Here is a 24,751-nt window from a genome sequence, read left to right on the forward strand (position 1 = left end):
TTCAGAAAGGCATCATTTATCATGATATTATATTATCATTATATTTTTAATATTTTCAAGTAGATAATGAGTAATAGATGAATGTAAATATATTTCATAGTGGTCTACCTGATGCATTGCACCCCAGGACAAGGTACAGCACCCCAACACACACAAATCTGAGCATTTTCAAAATCTTATCTTCGATACATCTGCAATAAAAAGTCAAGGTTTAATTTGTGAAGCTGATCCACAGTACAACCCCACTTTCCCCCCATTATATCTAGTTAGAAAATATGACTAATTGTGCTTACTAGATACTCCAATATATCAAATTTAATTTTCATTAGTTGTTCCTGTCTTTGTAAGGAATCAAACACAGAAGGCGGAAACTCTAAGAGTGAACCACAGGCTGCACAGCTGTGCATTAGAGAGTTTTCTCTGCTTAAAGGGGCTGTCCACTACCAGAACAATCCCTTCTCATACCCACTGCTTGTGCCCAATAAAATAAAAAAAGCTTATACTCGCCTCCCATGCTGGCGCTTTTCCCGCGGTGTCGGCATTCACTTTCCCCAGGGCTGCCTTGCTGTTGTTGTGATACGTGACACCGGCACCCAATCAGCGCCGGCGTCACTGAATCCGCCTCCCGTCGAATTGAACATGAAGAGGAAGTCAGAGATCAGCTGCAGCCCGGACGTCCTCTTCATGTTCGATTTGTCCGAAAGCGGCGACAGTGATGGCAGCGCTGATTGGGTGCCGGCGTCACATGTCACAACACTGCACAGAGAGCCCCGGGACTGCGAGTGCCGACACCTGGGGAAGGGCGCGCCAGCACGGGAGGTGAGTATAGGCTATTATTTTATCGGGGCCAAGCGTGTGGTATGACAAGGAGTTGTCCAAGTAGAGGACAACCCCTTTAAACCTCAAGAGTATCCTCTACAGATACTGTATATCTCTATATGCTAGTACATTATGGGTAAAAAAAAATAGTAAAAGTCACAGGATTTTTTGCATAAATTGAGTAAAAAAAATAATAGTGACAGACACTTACAATTAACTCATATTTGCAAAGCAATTTTATAATTAATGTTACATGTAATTAAGAATATACAGTCATGGCCAAACGTTTTTCGCACGCTTTAAATTGTTCCAGAAAATGAGGTATTTCTCCCAGAAAATTACACGTTTTGTTATACACATGTTTATTGCTTTGTGTGTATTAGAGCCACACATAAAACAGAGAAAAAAGGCAAATTGGACATAGTTTCTCACAAAACCCCAAAAATGGTTCAGACAAAATAGTTTCAAGCGTGTGATGCTTGTTCAAACTCACCTGTGGCAAGTAACAGGTGTGGGCAATATGAAAATCACACCTGAAACCAGATATAAAGGGGAGAAATTGCCTCAATCTTTGCATTGTGTGTCTGTGTGCCACACTAAGCATGGAGAACAGAAAGAGGAGAAGAGAACTGTCTGAGGACTTCAGAATAAAAATTGTTGAACAATATCAACAATCAAGGTTAAATCCATCTCCAGAGATCTGAATGTTCTTTTGTCCACGGTGCACAACATAATCAAGAAGTTTGCAACCCATGGCACTGTAGCTAATCTCCCTAAACGTGGATGGCAGAGAAAAATTGATGAAAGGTTGCAATGCAGGATAGTCTGGATGGTGGATCAGCAGCCCCAATCACTTTCCAAAGAAATTCAAGCTGTCCTGCAGGCTCAGAGTGCATCAGTGTCAGCACAAACTATCTGTCGACATTTGAAAGAAATGAAAAGCTATGGCAGGAGACCCAGGAGGACCCCACTGCTGACACAGAGACATAAAAAAATCTAGACTGCAGTTTTCTAGAAATGTACGTGAGTAAGCCAAAATCCTTCTGGGAAAGCATCTTGTGGACAGATGAGACCAAGAGCTTTTTAGTAAAGCACATCATTCTACTGTTTACTGAAAATGGAATGAGGCATACAAAGAAAAAAGCAAAGTACCTACAATCAAATATGGTGGAGGTTCAAAGATTTTTTTAGGTTGTTTTGCTGCCTCTGGCACTGTATGCCTTGACTGTGTTCAAAGCACCATGAAATCTGAAGATTAGCAAAGGATTTTGGGTTACAATGTAGCGCCCAGTGTCAGAAAGCTGGGTTTGCGTCCTAGGTTATGGGTCTTCCAGCAGGACAATGACCCCAAATATACTTCAAGAAGCCCCTAGAAATGGATGGAAACAAAGCTCTGGAGAGTTCTGAAGTGGCAGCAATGAGTCTGGATCTAAGTCCCATTGATCACCTGTGGAGAGATCTTACAATTCCTGTTGGGAGAAGACGCCTTCACATATGAGAGACCTGGAGCAGTTTGTAAGAAGAGTGGTCAAACATTCCAGTTGAGAGGTGTAAGAAGCTTGTTGATTATTATAGGAAACGATTAATTGCAGTTATTTATTCCAAACGGTGTACAACCAAATATTAGGTTGAGAGTGCCAACAATTTTGTCCGGCCCATTTTGGGGGTTTATGTGTGAAATTATGTCCAATTTGCCTTTTTCTCTTTTTCTTAGTGTTATTCGAATGCGCTCAAAGGAAATAAACATGTGTATAACAAAACGTGTGTAATTGTAATAACTTTCTGGGAGAAATACTTCATTTTCTTGAACAAATTCAAGGGTGCCAACATCTTCAGCCATGACTGTACCCATTAGTTGCCCCATGAAGATATCCCTGTATGCCACACTCAGCCACCACTCACCCCTTAGGGTGGGCTTTGCACTTCTGTGTATTGTCCATTATGCAGCATAACAAATAAACTATATACTAATAGTTATATACTTATACGTCCGCACCAGCGCCATTCCTCTAAGCTCAATGGCCAACCATCTGCTGCAGCTTTTACTATCCAATCAAAGCGAAAAAACTTTGTTTTCTCTGCTTGGACAAAAATGTGAATGCTGCAGCAGATCTGTGGCATCTGATTGGCTGCAGCGGTCTTATAACATTGTTTATATCAGTATTGACTCCAGTCCAGGAGGTAAGAATTTTTTTTTTTTTTCACTTTATCCAGCAAGTAAGAACTAATAATGGGTTATCCAGTAGTGGACACCCCCTTTAAACAGTAAGAAAAACAGACAGCACTTGGATGGTGGCATCTGGCATCTGTGTGATGTCCATTTATTTTTTTTTCCGAGACCCATTATTTTGGATGGACGAATTTAATCTTTGGCTCGGATTGAAAAACGGACACGTCTCTGTTTTTGTTTTATGGACACTAGGCCTGAAAAATAACACGGACATGTGAACAGCTCCATAGACTATAATGATTCCGTGTCCGTGAAAAACGCACGTCTGAATGAGGCCTAAGATAAACATGGCAGATTTTCTATGGGCCCCAGGCAAATCTGCAATGCATTTTTCACATATAAACTGGTAAAAATCCACAGCGGAGATTCATATCTTTTGCGCAGCTTGGCCAGTGGATCATCACGCAGATTAGTCTAAGCCAATGCGGATTTGTGAACAGTCTGCACCAATAATGAACCTTCTATGGATTTTAAAATCATATATTTTATTATTCATCATCTAATAACTCATTTACATGCATTTCTGGAAGAATGCCAGAGGGTGCTTTCCAAATCCTAAAAATGGACTCATAGATCTCTAATCACTATTAAAACTATAGTTGCCACAAGGGGGCGCTCATTGCCAAAAACTGAATGCTTGCTGTACAACTGTGTGCAAGGAGCTCCCCCTAGTGGTGGCTACAAGCAAGGAAAACCATGTCACTGTGAGTGGCTCCTCTGTACTTCTGTGACAGTTTACACTGATGCTGCTCCTCCAAGTACATGCAAGTTAGGGAGATATTTGCCTGTGTGTCCTGCAAGAGGCTACTGTGTCTCTCATAGAGATGGCTCAGAGTTATTAGAAGTTGCAGGGTTAAAATGCTGCCAAAATGTTGCAATATAGGAGTTGACATAGAGGTCAGGTCCCTCCTGTGCAGTCAGCAGGAGGAAACATGGAGGAGAGAATTGCACAAACTTGTCAGGAGTTTGGGTGAGTTTGGTGCAGTAGGAAAGTTGTACTGTTGAGTAATATAGGAATCTGCATGTAATGTATAGTGACATAGCTGTAATATAGATAATACCGTGTAATTATATACCATGTCATATAGATAATACACGTAATATGCATGTAATATAGATCATAGCATAGCGCCTGTTAAACTATTAACCCATTCACCACCTTGGGATTTTCCGTTTTTTTTTCTGCTCCCCTTCTTCCCAGAGCCATTACTCTTTTATTTTTCGGTCAATATGGCTATGTTAGGGCTTGTTTTTTTGCGGGACGAGTTGTACTTTTGAATGACATCACTGGCTTTACCATATCATATACTGGAAAACAGGAAACAAATTCCAAGTGCGGTGAAATTGCAAAAGAAGTGCAATTTCACAATTGTTTTTTTTTTTTTTCACTATATTCACTAAATACTAAAACTGACCTGCCATTATTATTCTCCAGGTCATTACGACTTTGCAGATATCAAACATATATAGGTTCTTTTTTTATTTAAGTGGTGAAAAAAAATCCAAAGTTTGTAAAAAAATAATTAAAGAAATGGCGCCATTTTCTGAGACCCGTAGTGTCTCCATTTTTCGGGATGTGTGGCTGGGTAAGGTCTTATCTTTTGCGGGCCGAGCTAATGTTTTTATTCATTTGGCCTAGATAAAGTGTTTTGATCGCCCGTTATTACATTTTATTGCAATGTTACGGTGACCAAAAAAGCGTAATTAATTCTGGCGTTTTTATCCCTTGTCTCATTATGCTGTTTACCAATTGGATTATTTTTACATTTTTAGATTTTGATAGGTTGGGTTATTCTGAATGCAGCAATACCGAATGTGTATTTTTATTTTTATTGAATGGGGAAAAAGGGGGTGATTTAAACTATATATATATATATAATTTATTTATTTTTTTTAAATATTTTTTTTTTAGTTTTCATTTGCTCCATGAGGGACTAGAAGCTGCGATCATCTGATCGCTTGTGCTACACATAGCAGGGCTTCAACCCTGCTATATGTAGCAGAAATGATCATCTGCTATGAACGCCGGCCACTGGGCATTGCTCATAGCAGATCGGCAATGACAACCACGGGATGTTCTTCTGCAGACCCCCAGTTGTCATGCCAACCCATCGGCACCCCTCGATCATGTGACTCGTTTCCGTCTCACATGTTAAATTCTACTATCAGAGACTGACAATGGCATTTAACATGTTAACAGCTGCGGGTGGATCGCGATTCCACCCACGGCTGTTAGGGGCACATGACAGCTGATCAGATCAGCTGTCATGTGCCTGAAAAGATGCGGGCTCAGCACCGGAGCCTGTATCAGAGAGGGGAAGGCGACCTATTAAGTACCTATACAGTACAGACCAAAAGTTTGGCACTCTGAAGCATTCAGTGTTCGGTAGGCCTGGAGGGAGGAATTCCAGTGCTGTGCGTCCTGATAAGGAAAGCTGAAGCGGCGAATGTTTGTTTATTCCTGAACAGGCGGATCGAGCAACAACACGGACTGTGCTATATGTCATGTTTTATTTCCATGTTTTGCCCGAAGGGCCATGTTTATTTTTACTTCGCACTGGTTTATGCCGCATGTACAGTACAGACCAAAAGTTTGGACACACCTCATTTAAAGATTTTTCTGTATTTTCATGACTATGAAAATTGTACATTCACACTGAAGGCATCAAAACTATGAATTAACACATGTGGAATTATATACTTAACAAAAAAGTGTGAAACAACTGAAAATATGTCTTATATTCTAGGTTCTTCAAAGTAGCCACCTTTTGCTTTGATGACTGCTTTGCACACTCTTGGCATTCTCTTGATGAGCTTCAAGAGGTAGTCACCGGAAATGGTCTTCCAACAATCTTGAAGGAGTTCCCAGAGATGCTTAGCACTTGTTGGCCCTTTTGCCTTCACTCTGCGGTCCAGCTCACCCCAAACCATCTCGATTGGGTTCAGGTCAGGTGACTGTGGAGGCCAGGTCATCTGGCGTAGCACCCCATCACTCTCCTTCTTGGTCAAATAGCCCTTACACAGCCTGGAGGTGTGTTTGGGGTTATTGTCCTGTTGAAAAATAAATGATGGTCCAACTAAACGCAAACCGGATGGAATAGCATGCCGCTGCAAGATGCTGTGGTAGCCATGCTGGTTCAGTATGCCTGCAATTTTGAATAAATCCCCAACAGTGTCACCAGCAAAGCCACCCCACACCATCACACCTCCTCCTCCATGCTTCACGGTGGGAACCAGGCATGTAGAGTCCATCCGTTCACCTTTTCTGCGTCGCACAAAGACACGGTGGTTGGAGCTAAAGATCTCAAATTTGGACTCATCAGGCAAAGCACAGATTTCCACTGGTCTAATGTCCATTCCTTGTGTTCTTTAGCCCAAACAAGTCTCTTCTGCTTGTTGCCTGTCCTTAGCAGTGGTTTCCTAGCTGCTATTTTACCATGAAGACCTGTTGCACAAAGTCTCCTCTTAACAGTTGTTGTAGAGATGTGTCTGCTGCTAGAACTCTGTGTGGCATTGACCTGGTCTCTAATCTGAGCTGCTGTTAACCTGCGATTTCTGAGGCTGGTGACGCGGATAAACTTATCCTCAGAAGCAGAGGTGACTCTTGGTCTTCCTTTCCTGGGGCGGTCCTAATGTGAGCCAGTTTCTTTGTAGTGCTTGATGTTTTTTGCAACTGCACTTGGGGACACATTCAAAGTTTGCCCAATTTTTCGGACTGACTGACCTTAATTTCTTAAAGTAATGATGGCCACTCGTTTTTCTTTACTTAGCTGCTTTTTTCTTGCCATAATACAAATTCTAACAGTCTATTCAGTAGGACTATCAGCTGTGTATCCACCTGACTTCTGCACAACACAACTGATGGTCCCAACCCCATTTATAAGGCAAGAAATCCCACTTATTAAACCTGACAGGGCACACCTGCGAAGTGAAAACCATTTCCGGTGACTACCTCTTGAAGCTCATCAAGAGAATGCCAAGAGTGTGCAAAGCAGTCGTCAAAGCAAAAGGTGGCTACTTTGAAGAACCTAGAATATAAGACATATTTTCAGTTGTTTCACACTTTTTTGTTAAGTATATAATTCCACATGTTTTAATTCATAGTTTTGATGCCTTCAGTGTGAATATACAATTTTCAAAGTCATGAAAATACAGAAAAATCTTTAAATGAGGTGTGTCCAAACTTTTGGTCTGTACAGTATGTCATAGGTCGTAAAGGGGTTAAATGCCACTGTCCATAACAGACATTGGACCATACAGTCATGGGATGGACAAAGTTGTTGGCACCTTTCCAAGATTGTGGGTAAACAAATGTGTTGCAAGCTTGTGTTGCTCATTCAAACTCACTTGTGGCAAGTAACAGGTGTGGGCAATATGAAAATCACACCTGAAACCCAGATTAAAAGGGGAGAAGTTGATTCAATCTTTGCATTGTGTGTCTGTGTGTTCCACGCTAAGCATAGAGAACAGAAAGAGGAGAAGAGAACTGTCTGAGGACTTGAGAACCAAACTTGTTGAACAATATTAACAATCTCAAGGTTACAAGTCCATCTCCTGAGATGTTGATGTTCCGTTGTCTACGATGCACATCATAATCAAGAAGTTTATAACCCATGGCACTGTATCTAATCTCCCTGGATGTAGACAGCAGAGAAAAATTGATGAAAGGTTGCAACGCATGTTAGTCCGGATGGTGGATAAGCCGCCCCAATCAAGTTCCAGAGAAATTCAAGCTGTCCTGCAGTCTCAGGGTGCATCGGTATCAGCGCAAATTATCCATTGACATTTGAATTAAATTAAACGCTATGACAGGAGACCCTGGGGGACCCCATTGCTGACATAGAGACAAAAAAAGTTAGACTGCAGTTTGCTAAAATGTACATGAGTAAGCCAAAATCCTTCTGGGAAAGCATCTTGTGGACAGATGAAACCAAGATACAGCTTTTTGGTGAAGCACATCATTCTACTGTTTACTGAAAACAGAATAAGGCCTACAAAGAAAAGAACACAGTACCTGCAGTCAAATATGGTGGAGGCTCAAAGATGTTTTGGTGTTGCTTTGCTGCCTCTGGCACTGGGTGCCTTGACTGTGTGCAAGGCATCATGAAATCTGAAGATTAGCTAAGGATTTTGGGTCGCAATGTAGTGCCCAGGGTCAGAAAGCTTAGTTTGCGTCCTGGGTTTGCGTCATGGGTCTTCCAGCAGGACAATGACCCCAAGCATACTTCAAGAAACCCCCAGAAATGGATGGAAACAAAGCGCTGGAGAGTTCTGAAGTGGCAGCAGTGAGTCCGGATCTAAATCCCATTGGACATCTGTGGAGAGATCTTAAAATTGTTGTTGGGAGAAGACGCCTTCACATATGAGAGACCGGGAGCAGTTTGTAAAAGAAGAGTCCAAGATTCCAGTTGAGAGGTGTAAGAAGCTTGTTGATGGTTATAGGAAAGAATTGATTGCAGTTATTTATTCTGAAGGGTGTGCAAACAAATATTAAGTTGAGGGTGCCAACAATTTTGTCCGGCCCATTTTTGGGGTTTTGTGTGAAATTATGTCCAATTTGCCTTCCAATGCATTTCAAGGCTGATTATTCTTCTTGTTCATCATTAGGGTACCCCAGTGGGTAAAATCCATTCTGAATGTGTCAGCTAAGATGAAGGATGACAAACTACGTAGGAGGAAGGCATACAGAATGCTGCGGAGACAATTGGTATGTTACATGAGAATGACGTCAGACTCAATTTTATGACTACCCTCCTGTTAGGTTCTTTTAACCACTTCGCGCCAGAGCCTGTTTTTGCCTTCGTGACCGGGACAATTTTTTCAATTCTGACCACTGCCAGTTTATGAAGTAATTACCCTGGAACGCTTCAACGTATTCCCCTGATTCTGAGATTGTTTTTTTCGTGACATATTGTACTTCATGATAGTGGTAAAATTTCTTCGATATCACTTGCGTTTATTTGTGAAAAAATCGGAAATTTGGCAAAAATTTTGAAAATTTTGCAATTTTCAAACTTTGAATTTTCATGCCCTTAAATCAGAGAGACATGTCACACAAAATAGTTAATAAATAACATTTCCCACATGTCTACTTTACATCAGCACAATTTTGGAACCCAAATTTTTTTTTGTTAGGGAGCTATAAGGGTTAAAAGTTGACCAGCGATTTCTCATTTTTCCAACAAAATTTACAAAAACATTTTTTTAGGGACCACATCATATTTGAAGTCACTTTGAGGGGTCTTTATGACAGAAAATACCCAAAAGTGACACCATTCTAAAAACTGCACCCCTCAAGGTGCTCAAAACCACATTCAAGAACTTTATTAACCCTTCAGGTGCTTCACAGGAATTTTTGGAATGTGGAAGAAAAAAATTAACATTTAACTTTTTTCACAAAAATGTTACTTTAGACCCAATTTTTTTATTTTCACAGGGGTAACATGAAAAAATGGACCCCAAATTTTTTTGTGCAATTTCTCTTGAGCGTGCTGATACCCCATATGTGAGGGAAAACCACTGTTTGGGCGCACGGCAGGGTTCGGAAGGGAAGGAACGCCATTTGACTTTTTGAATGTAAAATTTGTCTGAATAATTAGCGGACGCCATGTTGCGTTTGGAGAGCCCCTGATGTGCCTAAACAGTGGAAACCCCCCACAAGTGCCACCATTTTGGAAACTAGACCCCTTAGGGAACTTATCTAGATGTGTGGTGAGCACCTTGAACCCCAAGGTGCTTCACAGAAGTTTATAATATTGAGCTGTAAAAATAAAATTTTCACATTTTTCCCACAAAACCGTTTTTCATCCCTTAATTTTGCATTATCATAAGGGTAATAGGATAAATTGCACCATGAAATTTGTTATGCAATTTCTCCTGAACTCGCTGATACCCCATATGTGAAGGCAAATTACTGTTTGGGCACATGGCAGGGTTTGAAAGGGAAGGAGCGCCATTTGACTTTTTGAATGTAAAATTTGTTTGAATAATTAGCGGACGCCATGTCACATTTGGGGAGCCCCTAATGTGCCTAAACAGCGGAAACCCCCCACAAGTGCCACCATTTTGGAAACTAGACCCCTTAGGGAACTTATCTAGATGTGTGGTGAGCACTTTGCACCCCCAGCTGCTTCACAGAAGCTTATAATATTGAGCCGTAAAAATAAAATTTTCACATTTTTCCCATAAAAAATGTTTTTCATTCCCTAATTTTGCATTATCATAAGGGTAACAGGATAAATTGCACGATGAAATTTGTTGTACAATTTCTCCTGAGTACGCCGATACCCCATATGTGGGGGAAAACCACTGCTTTGGTGTACGGCAGGGTTCGGAAGAGAAAGAAGCGCTATGTTGGCTGGGATAGGCAGCAGACACCATGTCACATTTGAGAGCCCCTGACATGCCAAAACAGCAGAAACCCCCACAAGTGACCCCATTTTGTAAACTACACCTCTCAAGGAATTCATCTAGGGAAGTAGTGAGCATTTTTTAATTTTTAAATTTATACCATTGGGCAGTGAAAAAAGCATAATTATATTTTTACCACAAAAAAATGTTTTACCCTCAGATTTTACATTTTCACACAGGGCAATGGGTAAAAATGGTGCCGAAATGTGTCACACAATTTCTTCTAAAAGTGTTAATACCCCATATGTGGCTGTATCGTACCACTTAGCCATACGGTGAGATTTGAGGGGGAAGGAGCGCTATTTGACAATTGGAGAACAAATTATTGTAGAATAGGCATTTGGATTTGGGAGCACAAAATTTTCTGAATTTCTTTTGGGGGGCAAGGACCATTTTGCTTTTCCAGAGCCTTTCTGCTACCAGTAACTTGGAAGTCCCTTATATTTTTAACAGATGATGGACCTGAGTGGGGACTAGCTTTTTTTGAGGACTGAGTTGAAGCTTTTATTGGGAACATTTTACGTAACATTTATCCGGCGCTCTAGGCTGAGCACTTACATGGGGGTTTCCATCTAATTTTCCAAGTGATGTAATTCAGATGAAACCCCTGCAGGATCCATTCACTATAATGAGGCAGCAGAGTTACTCTGGACTCCGTCTGGCCTCTGTTTAGCGGTGTCCTTTTTTTCAGAAGTGCACAAAACTGTGGCCAACCGCACTTTTATGCACGCCTAAAACAAATGACACCGTGGGATCCCAGGCTAGACGGCATCCACAGTGGCCTATATCTGCCTCATTACAGGGAATCTTCCATCATGGGTTCTGGCTGAATCACGTATTTCAGAGATTTACACGGAAACTCTGGTGTAAGTGCTCAGCGCAGAGCACAGGATAAATGTGAGCAGAGCCTTACTGGGATCTTTGGGAGACATAATAAACAAATCAGTAGCAGGTGAATAATATTTGTTTTATTTATTTTTTATGCCGTTCCTCGTGTGATATAACTGATTAGATTACTTTATTCTTCGGGTCGGTGCGATTACAGAGATACCAGATTTATATCGGGTTTTTATGACTGACAGCTGTCACACACTAAAATACGCTTTTTTTGCAAAATCTAGTTTTTGCATCACCATATTTTGAGAGCTATAATTTTTCCATATTTCGGCCGATAGAGTCATGTGACGGCTTGTTTTTTGCGGGACGAGTTGACAATTTTATTGGAACCATTTTTGGGCACGTGACATTTTTTGATCGCTTTCTATTCCGTTTTTTGGGAAGTTAACAAAAACAAACACTTCAGGAATTGTTTTTTGAGTTTTTTTTTATGCCGTTCTGCGTGTGGTAAAAGTGATCAGGCAGCGTTATTCTTCGGGTCAGTACGTTTACAGCGATACTACACTTACTGTATTTTTTTATGTTTTGGCGCTTTTACACAATAAAACAATTTTATAGAAAAAAAAATATTTTTTTTGCATTGCTTTATTCTGAGCGCTATAACTTTTTTATTTTTCGGCTGATGGAGCTGTATGGCGGCTTTTTTTTTGCGGAACAAGATGACGTTTTCAGCGGTACCATTTTTATTTCTATTCTGCTTTTTGATCGCATTTTTTTCCACTTTTTGTTTGGCGATATGATGAAAAAGCATATTTTTTTGCTCCGTTTTTTATTTATTTTTATTACGGTGTGCACAGAAGGAGTTAATTAGTGTGACAGTTTTATAGCTCGGGTTGTTTCGGACGCGGCGATACCAAATATGTGTACTTTTTTTGGTGTTGTAATAATTTACGGATTTATTGGTTTAATATTTTATTTATTTATTTTTATTTATTTTGTGATTTTTTTTTTTAATAGTTTAAAAACTTTTTTTTTACTTTTTTTTACATTTTTACTTAGTCCCTGTATGGGACATTAATTTTTATTTTTCTGATCACTGATCTCATGTAATGTAATAGACATATATTACATTACATGAGATCTTCCCTGACTGTTTCAGTCAGTCTCCTGTCTGGTATCAGCTACATACAGGCTGAAGCCAGACAGGAAGGACACCATATATGGCAGAGCTGGAGGCGGTCATGTGACCTCCAGCTGCCATAGCAACCCCAGGTCCTCAAACGAAACGGAGGTCTTCGGAGGTAAGTAAGACGACCCCCTCTCTTCCTGCTGTCTCCTATATGCCGCGATCACTATAGATCACAGCATATAGAAGACAGCAAAGGGTTAACATCACTGGGACCTGATCTAATCAGGTCCCGATGATGTACCCTGTCAGAGCTAACGCTCTGCACCGGAATCGCAGTGCTTGCAGGACCCTGGGGGTCCTGAGCACTGCGAGACCACCCACCGTTTTTAAACGTCGGCGCTGCACAGAGCCCGGCAAGCGCCGACGTTTATCTACAGTGGGCGGTCCTGAACCGGTTAAAATTATCAGGTGATTTATGCAATCCGGACTATGGGAAGCATACATCAGAGCCCAGCTCCATCATTACTAATCAAAACATGGGTGTTTGTAATGATGAAGCTCGTCCCTGCCACGTGGTTCAGGTGAATCACCTAACATGTTCACGTTAAGTCTAGGTTCACATGTTGCTGATTTTACATATAGAAAACTCAGAAAGCTTTACAAGTTTTCACTCAAAGAGGACCTGTCACTAGGTTAAAAGTGAACAGTTTTTCCTCTTGTTTTAGTCCTGCTCTTCCCCTGAGCGTTCCGCTTTTTTTAAAATCTAAAATACGGTTCCAGAGATATGGGCCTTTTTATTTTGTGCTAGGTTTTTATGGTCATGGTCTCTACAAGGGGGTGTGGCTCACAGGGTAATTATATAGCACAGCCTAAAGACACGCCCCAGAGCATGTCACTTCTTTCAGCGTTTTTTCAGCGCTTTTCACCCATTGGAAGTAATGGGTGGTGAAAAAACGCCTAGTGTAAACATAGCTATCAGGTTTTGCTGCTTTTTTAAGTGAAAATAAACAAGTACAACAGTTTCTAAAACTCATTATTTTTGTGATTTTAGCATCTTGTCTTGGTCACTGAGATGGTAGTTTGTTTAGGAGAGTTTAATTAAATTAGTGATGTGCACAATGTAAACATTGGCTGAGCTAGGTGTGAGATTGAACAATACATGTGGCCTAGGGAGGTGTGAAATTGAACAATTCCTGTGCAACTAAATGGCGGACCATAGTGTGAAAGTAAATAGTGTCAATGCTTTGCCAGTCTCTTAGGTAAACTATTCCTGAACAATTCACCTACCCCACTGTTATGCCAAAAAACAGAATGAGTTGTTTTTTTTCACTGAACTTCATGTACATGGATAAAAGAGACAAAAGGACAGTGAAAAAAACGCTGAAAAAACACACCAAAAATCAAGCAAAAAAGCAAGAAAAACCCTGAACAACCTCCTGGCAAGAGATCAGGTTTTGCTGCAGAAAAAAAACGCTGAAAAAAATATGATGTGTGAACATAACCTAAGAGCAAAAATTGGTTACTTTTGACTCGATTACGTCCTCTTTAATCTCCTCTACATGCTGCTTTTTGTGTTGCAGAATATTTGCTGAAATTATTTTTGTTACTCCCACACATCCCCTTTTGTTTTTTTTTCTTTGACGTTCCCAGATAAAAATTAAGAAATGCTAAAAAAAATGACATCTTTAGCATCTCTGCATCTGTACTAGTGCGATCTATCAAAATATAAAATTAATTAACCCGATCTGTAAAACGCTGTAACGAGGAAAAGCAAAATTGCTCTTAGTTTATTCCCGCTGCTTGCCTGTATATTCACTTTTTTTTTTTAATCTGTCTCACAGTCCCAGAGATATGATTTTTATTTAGTGTCATGGTCTTTACAAAGGGGCGTGTTTCCAAGATCCTCTGGGGCGTGTCTTCAGGCTGTGCTATATAATTACCCTGTCAGCCACACCCCGACCATTAAAAACTAGCACAAAATAAAAAGGCCCATATCTCTGGAGAAGTATGGCGGATTTAAAAAAAAAAAAAAAGTGGAGCGCTCAGGGGATCAGCAGGATTAAAATAATAGCAAAAACTGATCACTTTTGACTTGATTAGGCCCTCTTTAACCCCTTCACGACTTTTGATGCAACCATACGTCCTGGTCGGGTAGGGGTTCCACAGGAGATGTACCTGCGCAATCGACACTGGGAACTCTGCTTACGTGATGAATTGGTAGGTTTGTGATTGACTGTTTGCATCAGTATTTTGCACTTGTGCTGACCCCGCCTTTATCATGGGGGTCTGCTCCATCCTGCTAGTGCATTTGTAATCTGACTTGTTGGTGAGGCTTTTTCTTTTTCTGTGCTGTTTTCTGAATTTTTGTCCTTTTTCTGTCAGACGATTTTCGTACCAATAAATAGGTATACACTGTGTGCAGAATTATTAGGCAAGTTGTATTTTAGAGGATTATTTTTATTATTGATCAACAACTATGTTCTCAATCAACCCAAAAGACTCATAATTATCCAAACTTAATATTTTTGGAAGTTGGAGTGTTTTTTTTTTAGATTTGGCTATCTTAGGAGGATATCTGTTTGTGCAGAATTATTAGGCAACTTAATAAAAACCAAATATAATCCCATCTCACTTGTTTATTTTCACCAGGTAAACCAATATCAGTGCACAAAATTTAGAAATAAACATTTCTGACATGCAAAAACAAAAGCCAAAAAAAATTAGTGATCAATATAGCCACCTTTCTTTATGGTGACACTCAACAGCCTTCCATCCATTGATTCTGTCAGTTGCTTGATCTGTTTTCGATCAACATTGCGTGCAGCAGCCACCACAGCCTCCCAGACACTGTTCCGAGAGGTGTACTGTTTTCCCTCCCTGTAGATCTCACATTTTATGATGGACCACAGGTTCTCTATGGGGTTCAGATCAGGTGAACAAGGGGGCCATATCATTATTTTTTCTTCTTTTAGACCTTTACTGGCCAGCCACGCTGTGGAGTAGTTGGATGCATGTGATGGAGCATTGTCCTGCATGAAAATCATGTTTTTCTTGATCGATACCGACTTCTTCCTGTACCACTGCTTGAAGAAGTTGTCTTCTAGAAACTGGCAGTAGGTCTGGGAGTTGAGCTTCACTCCATCCTCAACCCGAAAAGGTCCCACAAGTTTATCTTTGATGATACCAGCCCATACCAGTACCCCACCTCCACCTTGCTGGCGTCTGAGTCGGAGTGGAGCTCTCTGCCCTTTACTGATCCAGCCTCTGGTCCATCCATCTGGCCCATCAAGAGTCACTCTCATTTCATCAGTCCATAAAACCTTTGAAAAATCAGTCTGAAGATATTTCTTGGCCCATTCTTGACGTTTTATCTTATGTTTCTTGTTCAAAGGTGGTCGTTTTTCAGCCGTCCTTACCTTGGCCATGTCCCTGAGTATCGCTCACCTTGTGCTTTTTGATACTCCAGTAACGTTGCAGCTCTGAAATATGGCAAAACTGGTGGTGAATGGCATCTTGGCAGCTTCACGCTTGATTTTCCTCAATTAATGGGCAGTTATTTTGCACCTTTTTTGGCCAGCACGCTTCTTGCGACCCTGTTGTCTATTTGCCATGAAACGCTTGATTGTTCGGTGATCACGCTTCAAAAGTTTGGAAATTTCAAGACTGCTGCATCCCTCTGCAAGACATCTCACAATTTTGGACTTTTCAGAGCCCGTCAAATCTCTCTTCTGACCAATTTTGCCAAAGGAAAGGAAGTTGCCTAATAATTAAGCACACCTTATATAGGGTGTTGATGTAATTAGTCAACACCCCTCCTCATTACAGAGATGCACATCACCAGATTTACTTAATTGGTAGTTGGCTCTCAAGCCTATGCAGCTTGGAGGAGGACAACATGTAGAAAAAGTATCATGTGAGCAAAATACTGATTTGCCTAATAATTCTGCACACAGTGTATTTGTGTAAAAACAAAAATAACCCCAAAAAATATACACATGTTTGGTATTGTCATGTCTGGAACGACCCGACCTATAAAACTGTCACACTAGTTAACCACTTCAGTAAACACAGTACAAAAAAAAAAAGTGGCAAAAATTATGTTTTTCATCATACTGCCGAACAAAAAGTGGAATAAAACGCTATCAAAATGTCGAATGGAAATAAAAATGGTATAGCTGAAAACACCATCTTGTCCCGCAAAAAATAAGCCACCATACAGCTCCATCAGCTGAAAAATAAAAAAAGTAATAGAAAGCGATCAAAAACTGTCATGTGCCCAAAAATGGTAACAATAAAAACATCAATTCGTCCCGCAAAAAACAAGCCCTTACATGACTCTGTCAGCCAAAATGTGGAAAATTTATAGCTCTCAAAATATGGCGATGCAAAAACTCATTTTTGCAAAAAAAGAAAAGCGTCTTTTAGTGTGTGGCTGCAGCCAAACATAAAAACCGAATATAAATCTGGTATCGCTGTAATCACACCGACACGAAGAATAAAGTCACCTAATCACTTATACCACACGAGGAACGGCATAAAAAATAATAATTCTTCACCTGCTGCTGATTTGTTCATTCTGCCTCCCAAAGATCGCAGTAAGGCTCTGCGCACATTTATCCAGCGCTCTGTGCTGATCGGTGTTTCCGTGTAAATTTCTGAAATACGTGATTCGGATGGATAATACTCGGTGGACGATTCCCTATAATGAGGCATATAGAGACACCGTGGACGCCATCTGGCCTGTGATCAGGCGGTGTCCGTCTTTTTAAGCGTGCATAAAAGAGCGGTCTGCCACAGTTTCATGTACTTCTGAAAAGATGGACACTGCTGAACAGAGGCCAGACGGAGTCCAGCCTCATTATAGTGAATGGATCCCTTGGGGGTTTCATCTGTCACGTCATTTGGAGATATAGATGGAAACCCCGATATAAGTGCTCAGCGTAGAGCGTAGGATAAATTGATCTGAAATATTATGTAAAATGTTCCCAATAAAAGTTTCAACTCAATCCACAAAAAAGCTCCCACTCAGGTCCGTCATCTGTCAGTGTAAATATAGGGGCTTCCATGTTACTGGTAGTCCAAAGGCTCTGGAAAAGCGCTATGGCTCCTCACCCCCCCCAAAGAAATCCAGAGAATTCTGCGCTCCCAAATCCAAATGCCCCTCTCCCTTCTGAGCTCCAGTGTGCCTAAACCGCAGTTAGAATCCACATGTTTGGCATTTCTGTAGCAATGAGAACCCAGCCGAATTTACGGGTGCGTTTCTTCAGAAGCATGAGCTGGACACAATATATGGTCACTACAACATACTGGGCACTACAACAGCAGATTTGCAATTTTCACTCTGCAACATCCACTGCTGCTTGCTTCTGGAAAACACCCATGGAGTCAAATCGTCACTACACCTGTAGATAAATTCCAAGAGGGGTGAAATTCCTAAAATGGGGTCGCTCGAAGGGAGATTCTGCTTTTCTGGCACTTAAGGGCTTTGGATATGGAGTCTGCAATCTATTCTACGAAAATTTGTTCTCAAGGAGGCAAAAAGCCTCCCAAGTCTCACCATATGGCTAAGCAGTGCTGTACAGTCACCTATGGGGTATTACCACATTCAGCAGGAATTGTGTGACCAATTGTGGTACCATTTTTTACCCATTTCCCAGTGTGAAACTGTAAAATCTGGGGCTAAAACAACATTTTTGTGGTAAAAATGTAATTATTTTTTTGTCACTGCCCAATGGTATAAGGTTCTGTGACACATCTGTGGTGTAAATACGATCTCTGCACCCCTAGATGAATTCATTGAGAGGTGTAGTTAATAAAATGAGGTCACTAATGGGGGGTCTGCTGTTCTGGCACCTCAGGGGCTCTGCCAATGTGACATGGCACCCTCAAATCATCCTGTACATATTATTACATATAAATCTGACACTATAATATGAAATGTATATTCATTTACTAATAAAAGGACAACTTGTACATACTTTGAAACATATTTATATTTGTGTATAAATGACATATAAATGTCTAAATACCACAATATGTCACGACAATGTTAGAAAAATAATATAATTCATAAGTAAACGCTACTATATACTCACAAATCCTCATCTGAGCGACGTTTGGACGTTCTTTGATCCTAAGTTACTAAATATATATACACATCACTATCGCCTAGAAGAACGCCTCCTTTTGCACGCTTTCACTAGATATACTTGGAAACGCCGCCACCTGTTTATATTCTTGAAAGCTTATCTCCAAGGTATAGTTCAGTTCATCAGTTTACAAAAATACTTTTTCCAGTAAAGGTTGCACCCTACAAGGTTATTTACATGTTGAACTATGAGGAACATAAGATTCAGGGAATTAGACAGAACATGTCGAGCTGGAAGATAACCAAATCCACTATATAATACCGTACGTGAGGCTCCATCCTCTCTGCCCGCCATCTGCTGCGCACATCTCGTCGCAGGGAGCCTTCCTGGAGCTCCACAGCCGTGCAGCTCCAAGGAAGTCACTCCTCCTCTACTGTGACGCGCTGGTGACGGCGCGTACATGATGACATCATTGCATATACGCTGGCATGTACACGTGCCACACGCCAGGACACCATTCCAGAAGTGGAGCTCCAGGGGATCGTATAAGAGGTAAGTATGAAAACTTTTTTTTTTTAATAAAATTAATTAAATGGGCTTGGAGGGGAGCAAATGATGATGAATTGAGGGACGGGGGACAAGGAATGATGATGTATTAAGGTAGGGAAGCGCAAATAATGATGAATTGGGGGTGAGTGACTGGGGGGCAGCAAATGATGAATAGAGGGTAGGAGACAGCAAATGATGAATTGAGGGTTGGGTAGAGCAGCAAATGAAGAATTGAGGTTGGTGCGGAGGGGGGACAGCAAATGATGAATTGAGCATGGGGGGCAGGGGACAGCAAATGATGAAATGAGGGTGGGGGGTCAGCGAATGATGAATTGAGGGTGGAGGGTTGGACCAGCAAATGTTGAATTGAGGGTGGGGGGCAGCAAATGATGAATTGAAAGTGCGAGGTGGGTAGAGCAAATGATGACTTGAAGGTGGCGGGGGGGAGAGCAAATAATGATGAACGCTGAGCAGAAGTGATGGCCGTCAACGATGTTGTAGACGTCAAGGAGAGCGCTATGCATCAGCCACTGTTGTCACCAGATGAGCCTTTGGTGGTGGTGGTGTTACAGTGTGGGCAGGTGTGTCTAGTCACTACAGAACTGCCCTACACTTTGTGAATGGTACACATCACATTTCTTATGGATGGTAAAATTCACGCAGATGTACAGTCATGGCCGAAAGTGTTGGCACCCTTGAAATTGTTCCAGAAAATAAAGTATTTCTCACAGAAATGTATTGCAATTACGCAAGATTTGTTATACACATTACCTTTTTGTTACAAAAAAACAGAAAAAAAGGCAAATTTGACATCATTTCACACAAAACCCCAAAAATGAGCCGTACAAAATTCTTGGCACCTGTCCAAAATTGTGGGTAAACAACTTTGTTTCAAGCATGTGATGCTCATTCAAACTCACCTGTGGCAAGTAACAATATGAAGATCACACCTGAAACCAGATAAAAAGAGAAGTTGACTAAGTCTTTGCAATGTGTGTCTGTGTGTGCCACACTAAGCATTGAGAACAGAAAGAGAAGAGAACTGTCTGACTTGAGATCTAAAATGTTATGATCTGCAACATGTACTAAGGAAAGATAAGGGAAAACTGTCCCTACAGTAAAACTAAGCTGAATCCCTACGATGTAGCGGGCTGCCTGTTCCTAGCAAACAGACCCGCCTTAGTCCTCGGCTAGTCGGAACGAAGACCTATAGCATAAGGGGAGGGGTCCCTAAAAGAACTAAGGACTGGGACAAAAATGGGACACCTCCTAAACAGAGAAGTTGTTGCAGAACACAAAAAGACAAAAAAGTACTAGAGGTCCCAGAAGGACCAAACGAACTGACAGAGAAAGGCATAGAAGCACCTGGCTAGAGAAACAGTCAAACACTGAAGTCCAACACAGCCAAAAGGGCGGAGCTGGAATATAAAGGCAGATGGTCACGTGACCGCAAAACACAAGATGGAAAAAACAAACAGGATGGTTCTAACAGTACCCCCTCTTTTATGAGGATCCTCTGGATCCCCCAGGCCCAGGCCTATCCAGAAACCTCTTGTGGAAAGCTTTAACAAGCCTAGGAGCAGAGACATCATCCGTCCTTACCCAGAAGTTGTCTTCGGGACCGAAACCCTTCCAGGAGACAAGATACTGTAATCTCCCTCTATGCCATCTAGAATTAAAGATACGAGAAATTTCATATTCGCCGTCTTCCACCACAGGAGGAACTGTGACAGTGGCGTCCCTATCAGATACATCAGCCTTTTTCAACAAGGAAACATGAAACACAGGATTAATCTTCCAGGAAGTAGGGACATCCAACCAAACAGCAGACGGGTTAACAACCTGAAGCACTTTAAATGGACCCACAAACTTAGGACCCAGTTTTTTAGAGGGAATCCTCAACCGCAGGTTCTTTGAGGACAACCAAACCATGTCACCCACAGTAAGCAAAACCTCTTTACCTGTCACAAAAAGCACGCCAAAAGTGAGCCACAAACTGAGGTCCTCTATCAGAAACAATATCCGTGGGAACGCCATGGAGCTTGACAATCTCCTTAACAAACGCCTTAGCAGTGTCTTGGTGCAGGTCAACTTAATGAATGGAACCAAATGACACATCTTACTAAAACGGTCCACCACCACCCAGATGACAGTAAAACCCTCGGACACAGGAAGATCAGTAATAAAATCCATTGTGAGATGCGTCCAAGGTGCACTAGGAACCTCCAGAGGGCAAAGCAACCCCGCAGCAGGAGTATGTGAAGCCTTTGACCTACTGTAGCACACACAGTACATTGACGCACCCACTTGATGACTTCCTTCTGCCATCCAGGCCCCAAAAAACTGCGACTGATAAGTCTCTTAGTCTCCGAAATTCCTGTATGACCTGCCAACCGAGACTCATATGACACTCCACAAACAAATCTCTCCTAAAGGCTCTAGGCATGAACAACCTCCCATGGGGAGTGTTAGATGGAGCATCTTCTTGAGCTTTCAGAATCCCATTCTCCAAAACGGAGTGCAATGCCGCCACCACAACTCCTTTCTGTAAAATGCTCTCCTCCTCGGCACCGACCGTAGGAGAGAAGCTGCGAGATAAAGCATCGGCTTTAACATTCTTAGTACCAGGGATATAGGTAACAAAAAAATGAAACCGACAAAAAAAAAGTGCCCACCTAGCTTGACGGGCATTCAAGCGCTTGGCAGCATCCAGATAGATCAAATTCTTATGATCTGTGAAAACCTGAATAGGAAATCTAGCGCCTTCCAAAAAATGACGCCAATGTTCAAACGCGAGTTTAATAGCCAGCAACTCACGATTTCCAACATCATAATTCAGTTCGGTTTCTGAATTTTTTTTCGAAAAGAAGGCACAAGGATGTACTCCACCCTTGTTCTCCTGAGACAAAACTGCTCCGACTCCCACCGATGAAGCATCGACCTCGATCAAAAAAGGCTTGGTCTCATCAGGCTGCATAAGGATAGGGGCAGAACTGAACCTCTCTTTGAGATACTCCAACGCTTCAATGGCCTCAGTAGTCCACTGGACCGTATTTGCACCTTTCCTGGTGAGATCGGTCAGAGGCTTAACAATTACAGAAAAATTCTTAATGAATTTCCTGTAATAATTGGCAAAACCCAAAAATCTCTGTATAGATTTCAAACCAATAGGCCTAGGCCATTGCTGCACAGCCTGAACCTTCACAGGGTCCATCTCAAAGCCCTCGCTGGAGACAATGTAGCCCAAAAAGCTAATTTTCTGCACAGTGAACTCACATTTCTCCAACTTAGCAAAGAGTGAATTATCACTCAATAACTGCAAAACTTCACGTACACTCTGCCAATGGGACTCCAGATCTGGTGAATAAATCAAAATGTCATCCAAATACACAACCACATTCTTACCAATCAAAGGTCTCAGGATGTCATTAATAAGGTTCTGAAAAAATGCAGGTGCATTGGTAAGACCAAAAGGCATCACCAGATTCTCAAAATGACCTATCGGAGTGTTAAAAGCAGTTTTCCATTCATCACCCTCCTTCACTCGTAACAAATTGTATGCCCCCCGGAGATCAATTTTAGAGAACCACTTGGTCCCCACCAACTGGTTAAACAAGTCAGGAATTAACGGCAATGGGTAGGAATTGCGTACGGTAATCTTATTAATTTCACGAAAATCCAGACATGGACGTAAACCGCCGTCCTTTTTTTTAACAAAGAAAAATCCAACTGCCACAGGCGACTTAGAAGGTCTAATGTGACCAGCAGCCAGGCAAGTCTGTATGTATTCCTCCAAGGCCTTTCTTTCAGGGATAGTCAGACTAAACAAGCGACTCTTGGGAAGAGTAGCTCCCGGAACAAACTCAATGGCGCAATCATAATCCCTATGAGGAGGTAAAACTTGCGACTCCTCTTCTGAAAAAACCCTCCAAAAATCTTGAATAGGTACAGGTAATTCCCCTTTTTCCACAGCCACAATGCGACCATTACAACATTTATAATAGCACTTCGGACTTCAAGACTTAATCACATTAGTAGACCAGTCCAATAAAGGATTGTGCAGTTTTAACCAAGGCAATCCTAGAACAACCGGAGAGGGTGAATTATCTAATACAACCAAGTCCGAAATTTCTTGGTGAACTCCATTGATAGTGAGGGGAAATGCAGCAGTCTTGTGATTAATACATTTCAAGCGAGTGTTATCAATAGCAATCACAGAAATAGGTGATGACAAAGGTTTGGATTTCAATTTAAGGTTTTCCAAAAACCCTTTATCAATCACATTAAGTGTTGAACCACAATCCACAAATACCTGAAATTAAATCAAATTTTCCTGCAAAGTAGTACTCCCAGAAAGAAATACTCCTGCAGAGCGTAAACAAGCTATACGGGCGTAACTGACCTTTTTTTTTCCGTTACTTAAACGAAGCTCACAATACTTAATCAAATGGTCAGCTTTACAACAATAAAGACACAATCCCTCGGCGAACCTCCGATCTCTTTCCTGAGAGAGGAGCGACTTCCCCCAAACCTCCATCGGTTCTCCGCCGTCAGAGCAGATTATCTGGGAACTAGGACCTGGCATTACAAGAGTCTTTACCTCATTCTGTCTAAATCTCAGTCTCCTATCCACACGAACAGCTAATTGCATGGCATCCTGCAGAGTCTCAGGTGCGGGGAATGCAATTAGAAAATCCTTAACCCTTTCACTCAGACCAGCAAGAAATAGACATTTCAGAGCAGGATCATTCCATTTAACCTCTGAGGCCCGTCTTCTGAAGTGTGTGCAATAATTGTCAACATCACCTGACCCCTGATTCAAACGCCTGAGTTCTGCCTGAGCCGATGAGATTCGATCAGGATCATCATATAATAGCACCATAGCAGAAAAAAATTCTTCTACAGACCTTAAACATGGATCATTAGGTTGGAGAGAAAAGGCCCACCCCTGTGGTTCTTTGCGCAAAAGTGACATAATAAATCCAATGCGCTGTGATTCATTCCCAGAGGACCTTGGTCTCAACGAGCATTTTTAAAGAAAAAAAAAAATCTTGCTGTTTACCATGAAAAACAGCAGGCAGTCCTACCTTGGGTTCCACAGAATGCGCTTCAGAACAGCTACTCATCTGTTGCTGGAGCTCGGCCACCACCAGAGACAATCCCTGCAGGCTTTGAGCCAAATCCTGGACGGAAACCATACTGATCCCCGAATTTCTTTCCTTTTAGTTTTTTTTTTTATTTGGGCTGGATTTACTGTTATGATCTGCAACATGTACTATGGAAAGATAAGGGAAAATTGTCCCTACAGTAAAACTAAGCTGAATCCCTACGATGTAGCGGGCTGCCTGTTCCTAGCGAACAGACGTGCCTTAGTCCTCGGCTAGTCTGAACAAAGACCTATAGCATAAGGGGAGGGGTACCTAAAAGAACTAAGGACTGGGACAAAAATGGGACACCTCCTAAACAGAAAAGTTGTTGCAGAACACAAAAAGACAAACAGACAAAAAAGTACTAGAGGTCCAAGAAGGACCAAACGAACTGACAGAGAAAGGCACAGAAGCACATGGCTAGAGGAACAGTCAAACACTGAAGTCCAGCACAGCCAAAAGGGCGGAGCTGGAATATAAAGGCAGATGGTCACGTGACCGCAAAACACAAGATGGAAAAAACAAACAGGAGGGTTCTAAC

At 41.5% G+C, this 24,751-nt stretch overlaps 1 protein-coding gene across 1 annotated transcript in view; it reads right to left on the reverse strand.

Moving 5' to 3' along the window:
- Positions 1-18,614, reverse strand: part of LOC141153086 (carbonic anhydrase-like) — a 31,605-nt gene extending 12,991 nt beyond the window's left edge. The window contains exons 1-2 of the mRNA XM_073637758.1: positions 18,521-18,614; positions 109-191 (exon numbers count right to left, since the gene is read on the reverse strand). Of these exons, the coding sequence (XP_073493859.1) occupies positions 109-166 (58 nt within the window). The 5' untranslated portion in view covers positions 167-191; positions 18,521-18,614. The remainder of the gene's footprint in view (positions 1-108; positions 192-18,520) is intronic.
- Between the last annotated feature and the right edge of the window lie 6,137 nt (positions 18,615-24,751).

Source organism: Phyllobates terribilis, unplaced genomic scaffold (assembly GCF_046119375.1).
Source record: "Phyllobates terribilis strain yellow unplaced genomic scaffold, ASM4611937v1 Scaffold_7__3_contigs__length_470593459, whole genome shotgun sequence".
In the NCBI taxonomy this organism is placed as follows: domain Eukaryota; kingdom Metazoa; phylum Chordata; class Amphibia; order Anura; family Dendrobatidae; genus Phyllobates; species Phyllobates terribilis.